Source organism: Chamaea fasciata, unplaced genomic scaffold, assembly GCF_029207755.1.
Source record: "Chamaea fasciata isolate MVZ Bird 193981 ecotype frontalis unplaced genomic scaffold, bChaFas1.0.hap1 SCAF_7, whole genome shotgun sequence".
In the NCBI taxonomy this organism is placed as follows: Eukaryota; Metazoa; Chordata; class Aves; order Passeriformes; family Sylviidae; genus Chamaea; species Chamaea fasciata.
In genome coordinates, this window is record NW_027094092.1 from 53,476,183 (window position 1) to 53,500,039 (window position 23,857).

The 23,857-nt window shown below is 39.8% G+C and overlaps 1 protein-coding gene across 2 annotated transcripts in view; it reads left to right on the top strand.

The window, feature by feature from the left end:
* Nucleotides 1-15,112, top strand: part of ASPG (asparaginase) — a 44,601-nt gene extending 29,489 nt beyond the window's left edge. Inside the window, exons 12-16 of one of the 2 annotated variants that reach the window (XM_066188915.1) lie at nucleotides 49-212; nucleotides 6,511-6,597; nucleotides 12,652-12,751; nucleotides 13,058-13,116; nucleotides 14,697-15,112. In XM_066188915.1, coding sequence (XP_066045012.1) covers nucleotides 49-212; nucleotides 6,511-6,597; nucleotides 12,652-12,751; nucleotides 13,058-13,111 — 405 coding nt within the window. In that variant the 3' untranslated portion in view covers nucleotides 13,112-13,116; nucleotides 14,697-15,112. Of the gene's footprint in view, nucleotides 1-48; nucleotides 213-498; nucleotides 593-6,510; nucleotides 6,598-12,651; nucleotides 12,752-13,057; nucleotides 13,117-14,696 lie in introns of those variants that run through there. The other variant, XM_066188917.1, reaches the window with a different exon arrangement.
* Nucleotides 15,113-23,857: the final 8,745 nt, after the last annotated feature.

Consider the following 23,857-nt stretch of genomic DNA (forward strand, 5'->3'; position numbering starts at 1 on the left):
TGTGCAGCCATTTTCTTTTTGGCATGTGAAGGATCTGTCCTTTTGCAGGGTGGGAATCTGAGCTGTGGAGACTACGATGGCCGAACTCCACTGCACATTGCAGCCTCCGAAGGGCACCTGCCCTTGGTTGAGTATTTGTTGACGTCTGGTGCAACTGTTTATGCCAGAGACAGATATGGATCTACCCCTCTGATGAATGCCATCAAGTTCAGGTAACAAGTTGCGTGCTGCTCTATATAAAGTTTATAAACCTTTTTTCATTTTGGATTTCAACTCCATCCATCCTGTGTTCTGGTCTTGTCTGGTCTCAGCAGTTGTGTGTAAATGACAGCAGTTAAAATAACACATATCAGCTTGTTTCAAAGGATGTAACTAGACTAAATGAAAAGATTTTTAAAAATAATGTGGAATGAAAGCAAACAACTTGATGTGCATGCAGAATTTTAGCATAAGGTAATTATTGCTGTCCTCCTGCCAAGACTTTGTCCATAATTTCAGGGCTCCACTCTTTATTCTGAAGCTTCCTTATCAAACAGAGCCAAACTCCTTTTGATTGTCAGAAGTGAGAGTGCAGGACCATAGCTGTCTGTTCTTTTTCTGCCCTTCCCTTTCTCATCAAGACCAGACTGTTTCAGTTGGCACAAAATATACCGGTAGGTTGACATGTTTTAATCTTCCCCTTCCACCAGTGCTTTCCTGAGTCTCTTGCTGGATGACTGGTTTTTTGATTTTTCCCTTCCACCCACTCATAATTATATGGGATGGTTGCATGGCTCTGCCTGCTTTGTGGATTTCCTCTTCCTGCTGTTATGAATGTCAGCAGTTCTTGAATGGTAGTCACGGACTTGCACTTTACTGGTCTCTTCCATGTTGCACAGTCCTAAGGAATGGCCATATCACAGAATATAAAAGTTATCCATCATCCGAATTTCATTTTCTAAGGTTTAGAGATTCTAAGATATTTTTCTATAGCCTGGGGATTCATAGAGCCATTGGTCTTCCAGCATGTTAGAAGCTGCACACCATAATCTCTCCTTGTCTTTGATCCATTTTCAGCTCTTTATCTCATATTCAGTCTGTATCATGGCAGTAGAAAAGCAATTGTTTTCTGTAAAAGAGCTCAGAGAAATTGAATTTTCATGGTTTTCGTGGGTGAATGTCCCCAAATATTCCTACAGCTTTCTAATGTTGACAGGTTTACCTGGCCTGTCAAGCTGGAGTTAGCTCCCTGGGAGGTCTGACAGTCCTGGATTACCATGGGCTGCAGGAATAACTTGAAGGCTTCTCCTGTTTCAAAGACTGGATGTAGAAAACATACCAGGCTCTCTGACTGTGAGAGCTGGAGTCCAGTGTGGCCACGCTGTGCTATTGCCATTCCTCTTGCATGGTCCTGAACAGCTTTGTGGCTGTTGCTTTACCTCATGAATATATAAGCTCTGCAGTCTTAAAGCAAAAACAAGCCCAACAGCAAATCAAACAAATAACCTTGGAGTTGAATAGAGGTGGCTCTGGTCCAATGTGAGAAAATGCTAAAGCATTAGATACTCTTAGACGTTCCTGCAAATCAGGCACCTACTTTTTTTACCGCACCCATCTACCGCCTGAGGAATTTCACATGAGCTTGTTGTTTGGATTCCTTAGAATTGCCACTCCTATATTAGACTCCTACTATGACTTTTAAGCTCTTTAAAATTGCACACCCATTTTGAAGCAGGGAATTGTAAAAGGAAACTGCACCATAACCATTTTCAGTTTCTCTTTTTGTTTCTACTGTTGGAATGAGAGGAAGAGTTGACTTAGAACTAATCTCATAAATGTGTATTTATGATCTGCTGTGTACTCACACTGCATTTCACACTGGTAAGCATATAAAGGAGAATGCTAAAGAGCAGACAGCTGTATATGTGTGTAATTAGATATCCACTAAAAAGATTTCTGCTACAGAAGTATTTAAATTCTATTTATTAAACACTTGCAAGCTGAAAGTAAAGAGATTATCCTGATAGAAAATGGCAGAGAAGGAAGGGGGGTGGGGGAATTGATGATAATAAGTAGTCAGTGCTTTAAACTGTTTAATATTGTAACTTTCTCAATTTTACTGAACATTGCATCAGCTTAATCCCATTTTCTGAGAATTAATATTTGTTTAATTGGCATTTAACTGCAATACAGTACCCACTCATCTTAAAAATAGCTTTCTTCCAGTCTTTTATGTAATATTTCTCAGTGGCTTGCCTTTTAACCAGCATGCAAACCTGTATAATGATGACAGATTTCTGTCTTCCATTTATTAATTTGTAAAGATGATCAGGAGTAATGTCTCTTCTTAAAAGCCTCTTAACATAGCTCTGTCAGCTGATAGACCAGTGACTTGATTTATGCCAATAATAGTCTCTTAAATTTTTTGACTTTAAGTGACTCTTTCTTTGTTTCTTTCTAAATAAGAAATAAACTACTGCATTTCCGCTTTTTCATTTGTAGCTCTGCAATTTGCCTGTAGTCTCACTCACTTTATGCATGAAGCTAAACAGACCACTGTTAATTTAGGCCAGTTGCTCGACATATCAAAATAAGTAGCATTCCTTTAATTTCTTACAGCACCCTCAAGGGATAATTCATTTTCAAAACAATAGAATAATATTTTTTTAATAACAGAAACTCTCTAAGCAGGAAAATGTCTTGAATAAAAATTGTGTATATTTTAAGTAGTAAAAGTGCTTCCATTTACTTGTAGAGCAGTGGTAAAAGGTTGAAAATGGGGAGTTGCTTATACAGTGCTGTGAGAACATCAGATTAGAGGTAGTAAAATTACCTCCCACGTAAATATGAATTTAAATACTTGATATTTTGCAAGGTTACATTTACATTACTTGAGGAAATATAAGGCAGAGAGAAAATCTAACCACCACTGACTCCAAGAAGCACACTGAAGCCTGTCCTTACAGGGAGCACAAAATTCCCACTGATACCATGCAGAAAACTGAACAAGTGAAACTAAGCTGGTCCTGCCATAACCATTCTGGTTGCTAGGGGAGCAAGCATGAAAAAGAATGAAGCCAGTCAAGTTTGGATATACATTACACCTGCATTTCTTTAACGAGAGTTGGTGGAAGGTGTACACCCTAAGGCCCCAATCCTGCAAACTCTTACATGTGTGTTAATTTCACATGTATGATTCATCTCTTTTGAAGTTGATTCACTTTTAATAAGTGTCTGCCAGGTGAGGGCCTGGGATGATGGGTAGTGTACAGAACCTGGATTCCTGTGAATCCAGAGCCCTCATGAACTGGTAAGAGTTTGAATGTCTTTACCTGGAACTCAAACTTTGCTCACAGTGCTGAATGTTGAAGACTGCACCAAATCAGATATTCTGCTATTATTATATTAAAATATTAGTATACACTCAAGTTTTAATGTCCAGTTTTATCAACAATGGAACCTAGCAGGTAGGAGACACTAGAAACACCTTTTGTCTATTTGTTTTTTCTGATACTACTAAAAAGCTATCTCAAGTGGAATATGTAGGATTATGTTGTTTCTACAGCCTGTGTCTGACCAAGGGCCATGGTTTGGTGACAGAACACAGTAGGAAAAGGGAGGGTCAGGAACAGCTCACAGCTTATCAGGTTAGCTAAATGAGCATGGAGCTGTGCAAGACAGGGCTGGCATGGGGATGTTGCCAACCCTCTGCAGCTTGAGCATTGACTGTCCAACAGTTCTTCTGCTCTTGGTTTTGTGCTGTCACCTTAGGACAGGAATTGCATTTGAACCATTCCCAAGAAGTTTGTGGCTCATGACATCACCTGAACTTCAGATCAGCTCAACTGTGACCCTTGTGAGGCTTTTGTAAAGCCACAGGACAGCAGCACTTAAAGAAACAATTTTTAAAGCCAAATACCTCTCATGTGCCTAAGACATAACAGTATCAGAAAATTCACAGCCAGCCTCTTGAGATATGACTAATGCCCTTATGGTAGGTACAAGGCAGCAGAAGTGGTGCTCTGGAGAGGGCTGAAGTTTGTTCAGAATGCAGATAGAATTCGGGTGCAAGTAGGAACAAGCTGCAGTGCGCCTTGCCTCCTGCATAGTTTTCATGTTGAGTGGTGGGAATGTCAGAGGTGGTCTGTTTGCTTTCTTGGATGGATCTGCACTTCACAGCCACAGTACTAAATCTGACACTTTTAAACTTTGCATTACTATTTGTCCCTACTCTTCCTCTCCCTTGCTCTGTCTTTAACAAGCAGTAGTGGCACAGCACTTCTCCCCACTTTACCAAGAAAGGTGACTTTGAACGACTTATCAGGATGCTGTACTTCTGTTTAGAAATGCTTTATTGTAAACATTTATTGTAAACACTACAGTTACAATGCTTACAAATTTAATTTATTTCAAGCCACTTTTTTTTCCTTGTTTAAATTTGCTGTCTTAAATGAGTGGGGTAAATGATCCCAAATCTGTCTGTACCAAATATTTAGAGTCCCACTCAGAGCAGTAATGTCTGTTTGGTGTGAGTGGGATGTGAATGGCTTTCTGGAGAGATTCTTCCTACCAGTAAGGAGTAAATAGTTACAACAGGAAGAGAAAACCTGTCTGTTTGCTGGTATCCAGAGATACAGACCTCATAGGTGGAGCACATTGAGGGAAGATACCACACAACATTACCTACTTTGCAGCCTTTTACCTTTTGGTGCTGTCCCATAGCAAAACTTTTGTTTTAAAAAATGCTCATTTACTGCTGAGATTTCCTGTATAAGGTGGGAAATGAGGAACACTCCAGGGCAGTCCTTGGAGAGTAAACAGACACTCCCCATGTTCTTTTCAGTACCCAATGAGAGCCTGAGTGAACAGGCATGTTCTACTTTAATCTATTTCAGGTCAAATTTCATTTCAGCTAATTACTGTTTGGATTAAGACTAAAAACTAAAAAATTCATACATGTAGAGTTCATGCTTCACCACGTATTGAAAAGCAGGAGACTATGCCATTATTTGCTGCCTCAAGGAGATGCTTGTGGATGACAAGCTATGTCGTAAGGGACCCACCTGAGAAAATATTTTAGATAACTGAATAAACTTGAGGCATGTGCTGTTCCAGCAGTGCTTTGCTATGAAGCAAAGGAAGATTTTTTTTTTTTTTGGCTGTCAATTGGAAAAAAGTACAATTTAAAAAAAAATAAAATCTGTCTGTTAGGGTCAATAACCTGTGTTTGGAAAAGCAAGATGATTGCTAGAGCACATGTACAGTTCTTTGGTTAGTTTAGAAACTAAAGATCTTACATGAAATTTATAAGCTTACATAGGCTTTATATGGATAACTCTAAAATAACTTCTGATTGAAGATGGAGTTTCCTAAAAACAGGCAGAGGGATTAGATAAGTAGTTTAGTCCAATTCAAAAATGGAAAGGCCCATGGTTACCACCAAGTGATTAAGCAGAAAGTGTATGTGAGCTTATTTTTTTATTTTTAATTACTACCAATGATCTTTTAGGTAATTGGTTCGAAAACCACATGTGTTTCCTATTAAATGATAAGCCTACCTCTTTATGTTGAAGTGTTACATTATAGCAACTTACTTAAAATAGGAACTTTGAAACTATACCTAATCTACTGGGTCATCATGCTCTTTCTGGAGAAAAAAAAACAAACCCTGTGTTTTGATTTGTAAACTAGATCAGTTGTTTAACAGAGGAGCATCCTGTCATCTCCTTTTCAAACCTAGTTCTAAACCTTCTACTAGGTTAGTTATGAAAAATGTATTTTGCAGATTTTTTCCTTGTCATGTTATTTTCTACCCACAACAGTACCTTTAGAGAGCAGCCTTTCCACAGAGTTTCTTAAGCATCTGACTAAGGTATAGGTGTTGGCTGGTACTGCCATTTGTCCCTTTATCTCAGAGGAAAGGACGAGGAAGACCTCCTAAAGTCTCCAGGTAGAAATCAATACTAAAGGTATTGGGAGGAGGGAGTTAAGAAAAGATGTGCTTTTGACAGAGGTTCATAAGAGTACTTGCCATCCATTTGAAGCCCTTCTCCATTAACATAAAGATTCATTGCTTATCTGCAAGATAATGTTTTGTTTAAGACTGACATATATGGGCATTGTATTCTTTAAAATACTGGAATGATGCTGTGTAATAAATATTCTCCCTGTTTGCATGTATTTCAGTTACTAATATTTCTACTGTTAAATTAAACTGGCACTAAGGTTAAGATATTAAGAATTCTTGGAAGAGAAGGGTATGCATCCCTTTCCTTTCTAAAGCTGAACTTAACACTTCCTTGAGCTTAGCGTTTGAATGAATTTTTGAGAGGGAAGGAGGGAAGCTGTGTTTAGTGCATCTGTCACCTTGGAAAAGATTCATTGCTTCTGTGATTGTGGAAAAGAGAATGTGAGAATTTCCACTGGCTGGATATGTGGATATTTGTGGACATGACAATGTTGGATTCATGGGGGAAAAAAGCCCCTCCAGGTCAAGTCACTTCCTCATTTTTTTCTTTTCCTCTCATTAAGGCACATACCAGTGATTAACCTGTTACGAGAAACAGGAGCACACCTTTCAAGCCATGACTTGGAGGACATTGCAACAATACTCTGCAGGTAAATGTGATATATGAGGTGGCCCTAAAATGGGTGTGGAGTGGGATGGTTTTTCAGAGAAGACTCGAAAATAGAGCACTTTCAATAAACAGTTGGGTTCCTGGCACATGAGGGGGCTCTTTCTGTGATAGACGAATAATAAGGCAACGAGTGAAGGGATGAAATTAAGAAGCAACTCTGTTTCAAAGCAGCAATAATGCAAGAGAGTTCCAAAGGAGAGAGGATTGTGGAGATAAGTGAGCTGGAAGCAAATAAATACCCCATTTCCCCCCCAAAGTCTTTTAGTGAGGAATGGTGAAAAGCAGCTGTTCAAGGTGTGATTTTGTAACATCTCTCTTTAAAAATAAAGCTGCACAAAATGTATAATTTTTATTGTCTTAAAGTCCACTTTTCACTTATATTGGAATGGCTTCTATTCTAGCTAGTATGTAATATTATTCTTAAAAATAACTAAACAAGTAGGCAAATAGGTTTAACCCCAAAACTTGTGAACTGCTGCTATCACTGTATTTAATTTTAAGAGGATATAATTCTCTTAGAGCTGGCTTTCCATACAGTTACTTTCAATATATGACAATGCAGATATGTATTATAAAAAGAAATAGATGTTAGATTTCATTTTTTCCAATACTGGTCCTGAATTACAAATTACTCTGAGAATTGTGAGAAAGTTCTATGTATTTCCAAAAATTACTTGTAATTTTTTACTTAATTTCCTCTTCTCTCTTCTTTTGAAAAACAAACAAAAAACCCCTGAGCACTGGCCTTTATATCTGGACTCGGCAGGAAGTCATGAGACTTGCAGGGACCAGCCAGTGCTGCATGTCTACAAAACAAGGTCAAGGTAAAGCCAATGTGTGTTCTGTGTGGAGACTGGACTCTGTTCTTTGAGTAATTCTGGAAATGAGGAACATTGTCCGGAGTGTTTCCATTGGCATAACATGCTCAGAAGAGACTGGGTAATAAGGCTTTTAGCATGGAGTCAAAATATGCACTTCCCAGGGCACTGCAAGTGATAGGACAGAACAAAATCCTTGGTTTGTGCTGTTTGCCTCTGCCAAAAGGTTTAGGGAATTACATTCCTCTGCAAATAAACTGGCCCCATGCTTAGTCTTGGTGGCATGTGCAGAACCAGTTTGGCTAGATGACCTGGCACTAATATGACCAAAACAAAACCAAACAAAACAAAAAAACCCAAAAAAACCAAAAACAACAACAACAAAAAAAAAAACCACAAAACAAACAAAAAAAACCAAAACAAAAAAAAAACAAACAAGAAGAGGAAAAGAGTTCTTCACACAAAATAACAAAATAGGATTCTCATGCAGTTTGTTACAGCTTTTTAGGGATCACTGTGCACCTGGATCTGTATGGCCTGTACCAGGAACAGAGCCAGGCAGTGGTCAGGCTTCAAGACAAGTGCTGAAGTGGCTGCTCCTATCCTGCTCCTGCAGAGCTGAAGTTCTTCATTTGCTCTGCTCTTTTAGAGGGCCTGGCATACTTATTTCTGACAAAGTGGACTTTTTCCACAGAGAGTTACTCAGCTACCTGTAAGGTACTAAATCTGAGGTGCTGGTGTTTGTCCTCTTGCTAAAATGTCTCTGATACATCTACAGTGTCCTCAGATGACCTTACTGGTACACTCATTTTTCCAGCATTCTCTAGCTCACTTCTCTGTCCTCTCTGTTATTTTAAGCCCCCTCTTTGCAGGCACTGGCACCTTCATGGCAGTCAACATGGGACATGGTCAAGCTGCTTACAGAACCAGCTGTTTATAACATCTCTGTCAATTTCAACTATTTTCCTACATTTCTTCTATCTTGTAATGTGCCTTAAGCTGCAATTTCTACCAGTCCAAATTTGTCACCAAGGCAATATGTCAAGTTCTTGGGGTTTTGAAGGATAAAGCTGCTTGTTTTCTGATAAGTTCTGTGTTTCTGCACTTATCTAATTTAACTTTTCCCCCCAGTCTCTCTGAATTAAACTATAAGCATCTTTTCCCTCTTTGCTACCTACCAGTCCTCAGACTGTTATGAAAGACCACAAATAGTGATTTTTGTGTTCTAATAGTCTCCTCAGCCTCCTTCTGTTTAGACTCATGATTTTAGAATAGCATAGCATAGCATAGCATAGCATAGCATAGCATAGCATAGCATAGCATAGAATAGAATAGAATAGAATAGAATAGAATAGAATAGAATAGAATAGAATAGTTCACTTGGAAGATAATGGAGATAAAAAGAAATGTGTTCCTTTGGCATTGGTGATGTTTGAGAGGGAAAGGAGTACCAGCCAGAACTGAGGGTTGGACAGTATCAGTGGGAACTCTTGTGTAGGAAGTGGAGATGCACATAGTTATTAAATCTTTCATAGTTTCATTTGCTGGTGTCTTTTTTAAAGTGAGAGGTGTTAGTCTGGTTTTAGAATCACTTTGTTGATGTTTGGTATCTGGTTCATGGCTTTGTTTTGAAATGAGTTCTCAGTGTTAGTAATCTGTTAAAAATGTGAGAATATCTTCTCATATTGCAGTAGTATTGTTATCTGTCTGAAAAACCTAACCATGATGAGATAAATTGGGACACTCAAACTTAATCTGAAAGCTTCTGGACTTGGTAAACAGTTGATTTGTGTTGGTTTTTAAATGGAAAAAAGCTTGTATAGAATTAAGGTACTTCAAGTCTGTACTTCACAAAATTAAACAGGGGCATAAAGCCAAACCAGTTTTCTTATGTTGTTAGATTTCATAAGATTATATGATATGGTATGATATATACAAAGATGCAGCCTTTCAAAATCACCACCTTTCAGAATAAGAAGCCTCAATTTAACATAAAGAGGGGGTAAGGCTGGAGAAGGAAGAGTGAATATGCCTCTGCAGGAATAAGGGCCAAGCTTCTACTGCTTGCTGTCTTTCAAGAAGTCTGTCTGAGCTGAGAGAGATATGGAGACACAAGCTAAGAAGAGCACTCCCAAATGTGTTCAGGACAGAGCAATCCATGCCTTGTGCTGGACTTTTTTTTCTTCTTTAGATCTTCATCTTAAAAAAAAAAAAATGAAAAGAAAAAAAATTTCTCTTCTGTCAGGGTGATGACACATCTGAAAAAAAGAAGGTCTCTCCTGATTACTTTATATAGACACAGAAAAAGGAGAATTGCTGATAAAGCACAGCTTTGCGTCCCAGGGAAAGATGAAATCCTAGTACATGAAGAGGCTGGAGGGAACCCCAAGGTGTCATTTCACTGGGCTTTTTACTTCCCAAATCTACAACTGCATTGGCCCTTGTCCTTATAAACCTTCTGAGACCTGAAAAGCTTTGCTCCTGGTCCCCTGGCAGTAGCAGAGCACCCCTTAAATTGCAGCTTGATGTTGGTGTGATTGGAGACACAGAGAGCACTGTCACTATTCTTGGCATTTTGGCTCTGTCATTATCATGGCTACATTAGCCCTGCTGAAACTGTGAACTGGACACATAATAATTTTTCTGAATGCAAGAGTACTGATAGGCAGGATGCCTGGGATTACCACCTGTCGAAGGTATGAGTCAGAGTTTAGTAAACTGTGATAGGTTGTTCTTTATCAACAAAGCAGGTTTTAAACATCCAGGTAAGTGTATATTGAAGATATCTTTTTTCCATTTCATTATATAACAGTGATGGACTTGCTGCTTAGAGGTTGCACTTGTAGTTGGAATTGCTGGCATGAATATCTTTGAGACAAATACAGAACCAGGGTTCCTATAATGCAAATGGAGAAGTCCTCTGTATATATTTTGGTATATGAAGTACACTTACTGCGTATAAATAAAATCCATACGTGTATGGCTTGACTGTGAAAATCTGGATTTGGAGAAAATGTTTTGTGGTGCTCCTGATGATAATCAATCTAGTAAACAGTAGTATCTTCTATTTAGACTGGTATCTAAATTTTCTCACAAGCTACATCACCTTTTGTTCTCCGGTCACAGTCCCCATAGAATAAAGTTCTCACTTGATCAGTAAATGGCTGCTGCAAAATTGAAAATGCTTCTGTGTATTTGGATTGCTCTAATGTCATGGAAGGAGATCACAGTTTTGACCTCTGCAGAGAGGGTTAAATTTCTCTTTCTGAATAGGTGCTGTTAATAGGCAGTGAATTTTCAAGTAAGTGCAGCTGTCCTTGTTTGTTGCTTACAGAGATGCACCTGAGGTGCCCTGGGTATGTTGGTTCTTAATATTTCTGAAAGTCTTTGAGCAAAGTGGTTTTTGCTTTGCACATGGCTGAACTATGCAATTCTGCTAGGCAAATACAATGTGCTTTCCTGTCCAGTGTTGGTGATGCTCATAACTCTCTAGGTAGGCTTTTCGTTTCTTCCTTAGCCTGTGACTTTACAGTGTTAACAGCAAGAGACTAGTCTTTGTAAATGAAGATAATTCATGTGTTTCAGAAGTGGCTGCTAAGCAATTTCTTTGCTTTATTAATGCTTATACTTTTTCTTTACTTATGCTCTTTCCTGAAGTGTTCCTACCAACCTCCCACTGAGCTTCCTGTTGGACTTCCTTTGCTTTCCTCTGTGTTCTTATTGCTTCTGTGGGGCCTTTTCTTTTGTGATGGCAGTTTTCATTAATGATTTATTGATTCTTTCCTTCATGATGCCAGACTGAAGCACTGTTAAACCTTTTTGTACCCCACTACCACTTTCCTGTCCCCCAAAGGCCTCAGCTGTAGGTCACCTGGGGTTGTATGGAGGAACAGACAGAGACCATTTGCTTTTCCTTCTCGTGTCCAGCCTCTGGGATTGCTGCAGTTAGAGGTGTCCACTCCCCTAAAAACATATTTTCAGGTACTTAAGTGATTTAATCAACAACAGAAGTGATTCCAACCTAGCAGAGAAGTGAATGTTGCAGCCCTGCTTTCATGGTTTCCTCCATGACTGCCCCTTGCATCTTGAGCCTTCTCTACTCTTCACCAGCTCTTCCTGGCTTGGTCATCATCACCAGGAGCTCATCACCATTTCCATGCCTGCTGCCAGCACAGTGCTTGTCACTCACAGCAAGCTCTGATTAAGGCAGCAAACTCTGAACTTAATGTTGGGGAGGTTTCCCCTCTCTTAATGAGATTCAACCTCACTTGATGACTATCAGCAGGGTTCTGCTGAAACAATCTGCAAACTCATGGCAAGCTCAGGTCTGAAGCCTTACAGATGCTGGTATCCTAAAAAGACTGAAGGTTCTCCTCGCAGCCTTCCCATCAGTTCAGCCTGTCTTCAGGCTTGGTACAGACTTGCATGATTTTGTGTACGTACAGGCTCTTAGCCCTTTTACCAGAATGAGTTAAAAATAAACTTGAACTATTGTGAATGGGACTACCAGCAGATGTGCAAAGAAGTAACCCAGTGTGTATTCCTCTGAAAACTTCAACTAACTTATTTATATAGGATTCATTGTGATCATTTCTATTACTTGTTATATGTGGCAGGCAGAGGTCATCTCTGGAAAGCTCTTTTCTTTTTTTGTTTGCTGCCCATTTAAATCCTAAAAATTGTTTTGTGAAACTCAAATAAAGCTGTGTTACTGTCCAGATAATACCACATAAATGTACTGAATGTCATAACTACTGATAGCAAACACAGTTATGCAAACTTGTGAAGGGGTTTTCATTAGGGGTTTTAAATAAGTCCTGTGGATTGCTGGCACATCTGCTTGTGCTCTCACTCAGCTGCATCTTGATTTAGCCATTGCCCTCCCCCCAACTCATTTCATGAGATAAATATTGTGTTGTGAAATATGAAACTGCCTGACTTTTTTTTCCCCTTTGGTCATAGTCACACCCACTATGTGAAACTAGCCTGTTGTAAGTACTTATAGCACAGCCCTAATAATTTAAGGAACTGATTCATCAAGCTGAGTTGCTTGCTCAGCTATTCAAAGCTGTTGTAATAGCGTTCCTTACCTCTTTACCCTGACAGCCATGTTGAGCCTGGTTCAGCCTTCACCTGCTGAGCTCATTGACAGGACCCAGGAGCTCACTGAAATTAACTGAAAGATTTAGAACCAATATTAATTATTCTTTTTCCAGCCTTGCAGCTAAAGGCGATATGGATGGGCTGTATGCCTGGTACCTGGCTGGTGCAGACCTGGAGCAAACTGGTTATGATGGCAGGAATCCCCTACAAGTAGTAAGTGTACATACAGCTGTGCTCCCTTGGTGTGCTAGCTGGGTAATAACACATGCTCTTGGATAATATTAATTTGGGAAAAATGTATGTTGGACTATAAACTGGATTAGAGTTTGTTACAAACTCAAATCTGGTGCTGATGTGAAATAATAAATAGTTGGAGCGAGAATTTTCTCATCTATGTCAGAGGAATTAGAATTAAAATTGGATTTTAATAATTTTGTGGTAACATGGTCTTAATTCCCACAAGTGAGTATTTGCCTGTCCCTGGTGCATGACAGGGTTTATTCATGTTTCTACTTACAGGCAGAGGCTACAGGACAGAAGGAGGTTCTCGACTTCCTTAGACAAAAGCAGTAAGAAAGGTAAGATTTTTTTCTCAAGTGCTGGAGTTGTGAAATGTATCATCGCCATAAGTATGAAGAGGGATCTTGTATTTAAGCCCTCGTACACCCTGGGACATTTGGGTTCATCCCCTGTCCCTGTCTTGGTTTCTGATTTGACTCTGAGTACTTAAATCCTTCTTTGTACAGTGGGGCTAATGATTATTATTCTTTCTGCCTAAACCTGGAAATGCTTCTTTGTGCATTCCACAGTGTAGTTCTGAACGTGGTTGAGAATGTAAAAGCGACTAAAATAAAACCACTGAGGGCTACAATGTGATGTTCCATCAGCCTGTTGCAATAAAAGGCTCCTCTGTCTTGCCTGCATTGGAGAGGAAATGCCTTTTACCAGGCACAGTGGCCAGGCTCAGCTCTCAGGGTGCTGTGCCCCAGCACAGGAGCGTTCCCTTCCCCAGGACAGCTGCACAGCCACCGCAGCCATTCAGGAGGGGCCACTGTGCCACCTGCAGCATCTCCACCTGCCCTCTCCTTCTGGCTTTCAGTGGAGCACCCTAAACCAGACAATCTCCTGGTGTTACCACATGGGAAATGCCAGATTTGTCCCAGACCAGAGTTAGTTGTACTCCACATGTGGATTGCAGAAAGCTCTGTCTCACAGAGCTGTGCCAGGGGCTGCTGGGCACAGCACAGGGCAGTGCCATGGCCTCCCTCTTCCTCAGGCTGTGGAGGCAGCTGCCTGGTTGTGCCTGACATGAATCTCTTCTGCCACCATCCAAGGTGTGTTTCCCTGGCCCTGTGTGTGCCTGCCTCGTGTTCAGAGCATCAGATCTGACAGGTCTCTCTACAGGGAACTTGTTGGGGCATTTGAACTTCTCCAGTGCTGTGCTGTAACTGGAAGCATTTAAAACACTTGCCTTTCATTTCTCAGAGCTCCTTTCTGATGCAATACATTGTTGATTTAGATTTCTCCAATATATTAGCAAGTCTAATCCCAATTTAAGTTTTTGGAGGAGATGATCTCCTTTATTTATTAAAATTAGCACTAAATGTAGTTAAAGATTATGCTGCATCAATGGTTACCTGGCCACTTGTGCATCCCATTTGAGAGATGTTAGTGGGGACTGCAGCTGGAATTTTTCATTTTCTCTGTACTGGTTTAAATTAATGAAGGACACAATCATGCAGATTTCTTTGCTTTCCTTTAAAGTTTTGGGGTTTTCTTTGGTTTTACCTGATATAGAAGGATTAGATACAGTCACAATCTTGAGCATTTAAATGGAAGTTTTCCAGCAGTCAGGATGGCAATGCTAAAATACCTTTAGAATATGAGTTATGCTGCAATAGGTTTTGCAGACCTATTTCATTTTCATTGAAATAGGTCTGCAAAAATCACTTTCCTTTTGTAAGTGGGGAGTGAATGTGTTAAATCCTCAACTCCTCCATGGATCACCTCATAATTCCTTTGGACTGAGCCACCAGTAGTGTAGGCGGTCTGAAGGAAGTCTTCAGCACTGTGTGAGAACTGGCTTGGCAGGGTAATCTGTTCTCAGGAAGGCTTTGGATACTGCCTAGTTCTAAACATCTATTCTCTCTTTTTCCAGGGGCTGTAGAAGATGGTCACTCCTCATCAGGAATACCAGCTTGAAGCGCTAATGCTGTTAAGCCATTATGGGAGGAAAAGAGGAAAGGAACAGTGCTAGCGCTGCTTGGGGCATACAGGAAAGCTACAGCTTAGAAAGAATCTTTATTCAGGATTTCACTGATTGTCTAAAAATCATTTGCTGCCTTCATTTTTTAATCACTTTTCTGGAAAGAAATTGTTTCAAGTAAGTGAGGCTGGAATGCATGGCTGTTCCTGTTACAAGTTCTGATTTTTAAGAGGCCTTTTAAATGTTCCTACATTAAACCGCTGAGGACAGTATTGCAGGCATAGCAAATGGAAATGCTGTGGTGAATTCAGACCAAGGAAAAACAGTGGATTGTGCATTTCTGGGTTTCAACTAATAAAATCTCTGAGGAACAATGTTGATTTCACTTTGTCTGTTTTTTTGCAATGACTTTTATCACTCCAGCTGCAATTACAGCAATTGTGAGTGTCAGTGCAAACAATTGAATCAGTCATGGGCATCTGCCTGCAGTTGTGTACTAATCTTCACCAATGTGTCACTATAAACCCTCACTTGAAATGAGTAGGAGGCAGATGCCATAAAGCATGTTTGTGGGGCTGCCTGAGTGAATTGATTGTTTTGTTTCTAATAGCATCTTTCCCACATCCTGACCGGAATATAATCAAGATTGCTACATGCTGGACACATAATTCTTTGGACTGTAAATGGGATCTCAGTATTAACAGACCCCAAGTTCAAAGTCCCAACACTTTCAGACTAAATAAAGAAGGCGATATGTATGTTTACAGCTGTGTCTGCCTTAGAATATGTAAACGTAGGGAATACTTCAGGCAAATGCATATATTGGAGATGGCAACTTTTAATTTCACCTACAGCTTCTGCAGTAATCTGTGTGGATTTTCTATCTGCTGCATCTGAAGAGAATCTTTGAAGTGCAGATAGTTTTTTCTTTTTTCTCTTTATACTATGCAACCTTCCCACAGCTATTCTTATCATGGAGAAAAGCTGCAAGGACTACTTGCTGAGCCTGCTAGTATTAAAAGATTCCCAAGGCATACTGCATGTCAGATCACACCAAAACAAGAGAACTGTGCATGCAGTCTGAGAAAATGCTGTATACACTCCAGTTAAAAACAAAACCGGAAAAAAAATTTGGTTAATGTGAAGAGTAGTGCACATCTTCACTATGGTCACAAAAATCACAACTAAGCTGTCTCATTATTAAATAATTGGTATTACATAGCAATGAACATGCTTTAGATTGAATAAAATGAATACAGAATTAAATAAATGAGATCTAACATCAAAAAATCAGGCAACAAATCTGTCACATTTTTTGATGTCTTACCTCTAAATACATAAAGTTGATGATGTATGTAGCAAAGTAACGGTTGTGAAAATTTTTACAATCAGGAGTAAAATCATGCACAGACTCTTTTTCCTGTGGTGTTCAGAACTATTATCTTGCCTCATCAATAGTCTTAAGTGTTGAGGCACTGAACCAGGTAATCCCTTGATAAACTTCTTCACAAGTGACTTTCTTGGCATTAGAATATTTTCTATTTTTTCATTATTCTCAGATGCCATCATTTGTTCGCAACAGCATCCATTCTTTATTTCTGTACCAAAATGACTGACTGCAGCATAGACAGAAGTGTCCATATTTTCTTCATACTTTTCAATAAAGGCTCATCTGATCAGAAAACTTCCTAAACAATAACATCTTATATTTCTAAAATATCCATCTATAGTACAAAAAATACTTTTTCTTTTGAACAAAAAATTGTATTCTGGTGTGAACTACTAAAATAATAGGTCTCAACAGTAAAACTGAAGGAGAGGGAAGAAAACAGCCAACCATTTTGGTGCTGCATATAAACCAGGTAAAGACACTTAAGTACAACATTTTGAGATGTGATCCAGTAAGAAGACTTCTGTTAGAAGCTCATAAAGCTAAAATGAAATGGTTTGGGACATGTTTAAAGTAAGAATTAAGCAGTATTAATTACTTTCTGACAAATCTTTACAGAAATAAATATCCTATTAGAATGTCATCTTACCTAAAAGTGTTCCTGCAACTTTCTAGAAAATTTGTGATCTGTCTTATAAATAAACCAGTGTGTTTTAATGGCAGACATATGAATGCAAATTTAATGTTTATCTGAGAAAGAACTGGATCTCTTTTATATATGTCAGAATTTAATTCGGAAACTGTTAGCAGTCTATAAGTGTTAAGAGAAACTTAATATAACTTAAATGTGTGGGGTGCTGTGGCAAGAATGACCCAACCAAGGCCAGAAATTTCAGCTCTTGACTCAGTGCTGGAGATGAACTTCAGTAACACTTTGGAGATCCTGTGTTGTCTTGTTTGTCTACTACACCCTTTGCTTCATGCTGGTGATTTAATAATCATAATTATACTCTCTGTGATAACTCCCAGTCTTATGATGAATCTATTTGTGTGTAACCCTTAAGTTTTGCATAGTTATTGCTCAAAAGTAAAATCTAAATATTGGTGAGCAATAAAATTGCTCCTATTTGTTTCTACCTACTTGTTTCAGTTACTGTAAGCAGCAGAGTGTCTTTCATTAGTTAAAGTATGCTAGACATCCCAGAGGTAGCTTAGTCTTTTTAAACCATCCTAATTTTTCTCCTTCAGATCATTCCTGAAAAGATCCAATACACTCTTCTTTTTATCCAGCAATCTTCTGCTCCGTAAAGGCTTGCAGAGAAAGCAGCCACACAGGGCTATGGGTATTGCAAACACACTCATTCCATCACCAGGACTAACTGTGGGTCCATTCCGTAACTCCTCAAACAGCTTTAGCTCCAGACACCCATGATGTGCACCCACCCTTCCACAGCTACATCCTGCTGCAGTTTGGGAGATCTCGCACAGTGAAGATCATTTGCAGATCTGTGCTTGGCATTTTATACACAGTACACATTGGAAATAGCATGATGGAAGCTGGATAAAGTTACTTTTGGGTTTTGGGTTGGGCTTTATTTTATTTTGTGCAGAAAAGCTGGTGATATTATTTACTATCAGTTTTTAATTGGGATAGAAAGTGGCATTTTAGTTTCTGCTAGGAAATGGCAGTGGTTCACATTCTTTTCCAGCCTCAGTCTAATAATGCAAGTGGTCAGGCTGTAGTTTTCCTTGCCCTGCAGAATCACCACTGGGTCAAATGCCACAGTAGGAAAGTGCCCAAGCTCCCAGCCTGCACCTGTGTGAGTGTCAGAGAGGCTGCTGAGGGTCTGGACCATCCTGCTGTACACAGTTCCAGCAGTGACTATAGAACAGCATAAAGGCATAATCAATAATGTGACACTTGTAACTGCTGCACAAATGTTGGACTTATCTTCAGTGTTGAATGTTTTGAGTGTCAATGAGTTGCAATTCTGGGAATGAATGCTGGTGCTGGAACCTCTGCTGCCTCTCCACAGAGGAGACGCTATGAATGCCTCCTCTAAAAGTCAAACATTACATCAATTCTACAGCTTTCTTCACTTGAAAGGCAACACCCAGCCTCCACTTTGTTTCTTTTTCCTAATTATCCAGCTAATACTGCCAAGGGATAGGGACTACTTGGCCTATGTCAGCACTTCTCTTAACACTGCAGAAAGCAGAGATTTGCACAACTAACATGTCCAAGTTCCTGATTTGAGCTACAGTTTTTCTTTCCTGAATGCAACCACTTTCTTTTCAACTGATAGTTGAAAATATTAAGTTTCCGTTTGGAGATTTCTCTTATAAAACTTTTGTCTTGGAAGGGCAGTCTTAATTACTTGAAGAATCAGCTTGTGCTTGCTCTCCTATTGAATGTTGACATAGTCAGCTGTTGATATCTGACAAGGTTGGCTGGCCCGCGGACAGACTGACTGTGTCTGATCAGTACTTGCTGAATTAAATCATGTTCAGCAAGGCTTCAGTATCTGCTCCTTCTACTTAAATAGCTAAATATCTCCAGTTTTGCATGTCTTAACATGGAATTACTATACTGTAGCATGTCTCAGTTGTCTCATACAGGGATTTTGCTGTTCAGCAGTGAGTGATAAGGAAATCTCTCATCTGGAACTAAACCCCTCCTTAAATCACTTTCTTTATTTGCAGTCTTCTGAATAGTGTGATCTACTGGAATTCTTCCAAAAGGATTGTGATCTAGTTGGAAGATTCCTCCATTTTTAAGGCTTGTTGAAGTAGTGAGATGAGTAGGGAGGGAAGTTTGTCCCTGGAACATAGAAGACAAAATGAGCCCAGTTCCATTTACACAAAGCACTAAGGGACCCAAAGAGTGATCAAATGCAGCCACAGGGGTAATCCCCTTCTCCAGGTACCTATGCTCAGCAGTTAAGAAACAAAATCCTTTTAGTTTTCAGCAACACAATTTTTTAGATCACTGAGATAAACCTGAAGTAATTGCATGGTGGGTGAAAACGTTTAAGAAATTTATAAAGAACTGATCAAATGCACACAGCATGTATTATCAGAAGCACAGTTGGTATGTTTGTGCCTCTTCCAAGTGGACTCTATCAGCAGTAAAATCATCTTCTAGACTAGTAAGACTAGTCTTCCCATGATTCGTTAACAGTGTTTTATGTGGTGTTTGATTGCACGTTTCTAACAGCACTTTACTTTTAGTGACTCTTTTAGAAAAGCTACTAATACAGAAAGCTTATAAGATATGTAAAGTAATCTACTGAACCATACAAATGAATCTGTGGGACTCAAATGTTGCCATCTTAGATAGGCCATTAGTCAGAATAAAATCTCGTACTACCAGATTTATTATTTTGCAAAGTGTCTATCTGAAAATTACTTTCGAGACTTCATTATACGAACATTTGTTTACCTGTGATCAGATGAAGGGGAAGAGGCAGAAGCCTGTGTCTCAAAAATGTAGCTGAGACAAGAATCCTGAATCATGGCAGCAAAATGTCTGGTGTGAACCACACTAAACAGCATGACTTAGCGTGGCTCCATGCGGAGAGAGCTGATCCAAATCTCAGGGTCAAAAGATTTGGTCCTTGATGTCCAGATCTGCCACTGATGTACCAGGAGGTTATAACAAGTGGTGCCCACGCTGCTCACAGGTTGGCAGGGCAGAGGCTGTGCCCCTCTCCCCCTCTGCCTGCCCTGCCAGGGCTCTCCTGTTGGGACACGCTCAGCCGCTGCATATCTTGCGCACTCCCACTGGCGTTCTGAGCTTCACACCAGCACCTCCCTCCCACTCCAGGATGCTGCACATCACAGGGAATCCATGGGAAGGTGCCAACCAACAACATCCTGCAGCTCTGCTCTGCAGCCTCCTCCGTACACAGGCCCTGCCAGGCCTTAGCACTGCGCGACCTGATGCGTGGCACGTTGCACAACGAGGCAGGAAAAGGCTAAGATATCATTCCCTGTCTTGCAGCAGCAGTACATACCACAGCAATAAATAACCACTCTCTCAAGCTACAGTATTCCTTCACGTCTCCTCAGCTTCCACATGGGATCAGAAGAATGGTGGTCAGGGGAGATACTGCCTGGCTAAAGCTGCCTGCTAAGTATCCTCTGCAGCACTTTTGAGTACAGATAAGCCTCATTATTACATGTTTATGTGCATAATTAATGTGTTTGTCCTCTAGTGCCACTGTTGTAGATCCCATTAGGCTCTTGTGCTTGGTATTCGACAGTCCTAAATCCTGGTTTTAAAGATTTAAAAGTGAAATTAGATGAGACTCCACACAGTAAAAGGTGCTAAGAAAGGGGCAAGAGAATGACAATTATGTTTGTTTACACCAGCCGATTATTTCTACATGAAATGATTAATTATTAGCATAGAAGGCAAATTACAATCCTGGCAATTCAGTAGAAAGAAAAGAATTTCAGGGTGAGAAAAAAGGAATCTTAATAGCAATCATTTGCTGAGAGATATGAAGTTATCACAATTAAAACAGACAGTTGTCAATTAATCCTGTCACATGCATGAAGCTGCTGTGCTGGGGAGATTCTTTGATGCTGACTGTCTGTGCATGAATAATTACACTTGCCTCTTCCAGGGCATGTGGCTTCCGTCCTGGGTATGTTTTGCTGTGGATCTTTGTGACCAGGGCCCAGTAAAGTTGGGATTTCAATGCATCAAATTCTTTCTGTGGCACATCTGAATTTCTTATTTCCACTGAAGGGTCAGATTGGGATGACACAATTCCAGCACCCTTGAGGCATCCAGCAAAGATCTTTGTTGCATCCTGTAGAGCTCCAGGGCTTCAGGGCAAAGACAACTGGCCTGTTATCTCTACCGTCTGACAAGAGTGTGATGTGAAATAAGTCAGTTTATTTACTTGGACCACTTTGACCAAGATCTCTGCCCACAACTATGTCACCATTCACCATGGTTGTTTGGAAAGTTCTATATTCCAAGGACAGAAAACCAGAAATATGAGATGTTGCTAAAAATTACCATGCTACGTCAGTGCAAAGTCACATTCTGACTCTGTATGTTCAACAGCTTGAACCAGCAAAAGCCTAGGAAATCTTGATAGATGGTTAAATAATTAGTAATTGTTTCCTTTCTCATGGTTTTACGGGACAGGACACGTAATCCTGCCAACTCGGAAAAAACAGCTGGTTGGTGAACATGAAAAATCAAGTTGGTACAAGGTTTGTGATGGCTATCACAATTAAGCATTGCAATCAATTATAAAGTTATTGAAGCAGACTTAATGCATAGCAGCTAAACTTAAATATTAATTGCTTGGCTGAAGTGTTCAGAAAAAGTGAGTGATTTCACGTGTTAGCTTCCAGGGTTTAGCCTGAAACTTCATGGTAAAGGTGGCTGGCATTTAATGAAAGTCAGCTCTTCTTATGGTCTGTAGAGTCAGTCATCTGGGAAGTGAGGCATTCAAAATTGGTCACGTCAGAATTGCATTCACTGGCTATTTAATTTGTATTTTTATTTCAAATTAAAAAAAAAAAAAAAGAAAAACGAAGAGAGAGAAAGGAGAATTGTTTGTGAGGAGATTAAAAAGTAACCATGAGACCAGGCCTTCCTGATATCTGAAATACTACAGGGAGAGTTGATTGCAAAAGAGGACTCGGTGGAATAATTTCTCATGCACACATCTCTGTGTCCAGTTCTGGACTCAACAGTACAAGACAGACAAGGAGCTACTGCAGAGAGTCCAGCAGAGGCCACATCAGAAGACTGGAGCATCTCTTTTATGAGGAGACTGAAGAAGCTGGGCCGGTTCAGTCTAGAGAAGGATCAGAGGAGATCTCATTAATCCATAGCAGTGTCTCAAAGGTGGGTGTCAGAGGATGGTGCCAGATTATTCAAGTGGTACCCAGCAACAGGAGCAAAGGCCATAAACTGAAACACCAAGTTTCACGTCAACATGAGAAAGAACTTCTTTATGTCGAGGGTGGCAAAGCACTGGAACAGCTGCCCAGAAAGGTCTTCCTCTCTGGAGACATTCAAAACCCACCTTGATATGTTCCTCTCTCACCTGTTCCAGGTGACCCTGCCTTGGCAGGGGGGTAGGACTGGATGATCTCCAGGTGTCCCTTCCAACCCTGACTATTCTGTGATTATGTGATCTCCAGCTGTCACCTCAACACACTGCTGAGACTCCTGAACTTACAGTGGAAAGTCGTGGCAAAGTATAATCTACATCAGGGCTGCAGAGGTATCTCTTGTTTGCAATGTGCTTCTCCTCATGTTTTTTAGGGCCAGGGTTGAAGCTTCTCCTTACTATCTGCGTCTCAATGCAGGGATGGATGGATCTCCATGGACACATCTGCTTGACAGCTCACACACCATCTCTGCAGCACAAGCACTGCTCTTCACACATTTTTCTTTTTGCAGCTGCTGCTGCACAGGAAATTGTACCCACTGAACCAGCCTGGGAGTGTGCAAAGCCTTGACGTCTCCTTATTGTAGACTCGTTACTACAAGAACTAATGTGTACAACAATTAAACTGAAATTTTGGAATACAAACCAGAAAATTTGTAATCTGCTGCTTGCTATTATTGTGCTACTGAATACAGACAGAGCTTGCCTTGAAAAATTCTCCCAAAAAGGCAAAAACTACATTAATTTGTATAATGTAATTTACACAGTTAGCTTCTGGAATGAACAAGATGTTAAGTCCGAACAAGGAAAATGGTGAAAAGCAGTATTACACATAAAATTGGCATGTAAACTCTGTAGTGCTCAGGGATATTGAACCGTATGCTTCGACAAAGCATTTGAGATACAAATCTCTCTCCCACTAAATTGATAATTTTGGATTTAATCAGAATTTTGTGCACACAATAGTAGCATTTCCAATAAAATATGAATTCTTGGCTTCATAAGAAGCTGATAGCCATATTTTAATTTCTAGCACTTCTTTATTAATCTACATACTGAATGGCAAACCCACAATCTTTCTAAAAGTTCTTGGTTGGAAAAACCTCCCACCTCATCCATTTATCTATAAATCACTTGCTGTTATTTAGGCAGTAATCTCAAAAGGCTTCCTATTTATATGAGGAAACATTAGGCCATCTCTCAGGGTGTTTATTACTGCAAATCAAGTTAGTATCAAGCTATTATCATGCTCACATGTGACACATAGTGGGCTGCTGTATTGACAAATGAATTTAAACCAACTAAAGTAAACATGTAGTTGCCCCATCACTGTTTGCAATGAACATATGGAATGCTGATTTTCCAGGGAGGTAGAAAATCTACTTGCAGAGATTTTTTTTTTCCTGTTTACCAGACCCAAGAATACTAAAAGTACTTTACAGGACATGTCAGATTCCAGGTCTTTCTTTAAGAAACTTACAGCCTAATTTTAGGTGAGCATTAATGGGCAAGAGTCGGAAATCAGTAGGGAAATAATGAGGAATGTAGGACTACAAGCAAAGAAATGGTAAGTTCCATGTCCATGCTTAGTTTGAGTGCTGGATTTAGGTCCAAAATTGTCAGATAGACCATGTCATACAAGGAATAGTACTTTGGGTTGTCCTATGCCCTTCCATAATGTTACCTGTGGAATAAGGAACTAGCAGGATAGTATTGGGAGCTTTGGCAAAAGAACCATTGGGATATTGATTGGTAATAATGATAGCACCTTCCAGTAACTTTTCATAACTTCATTTTTT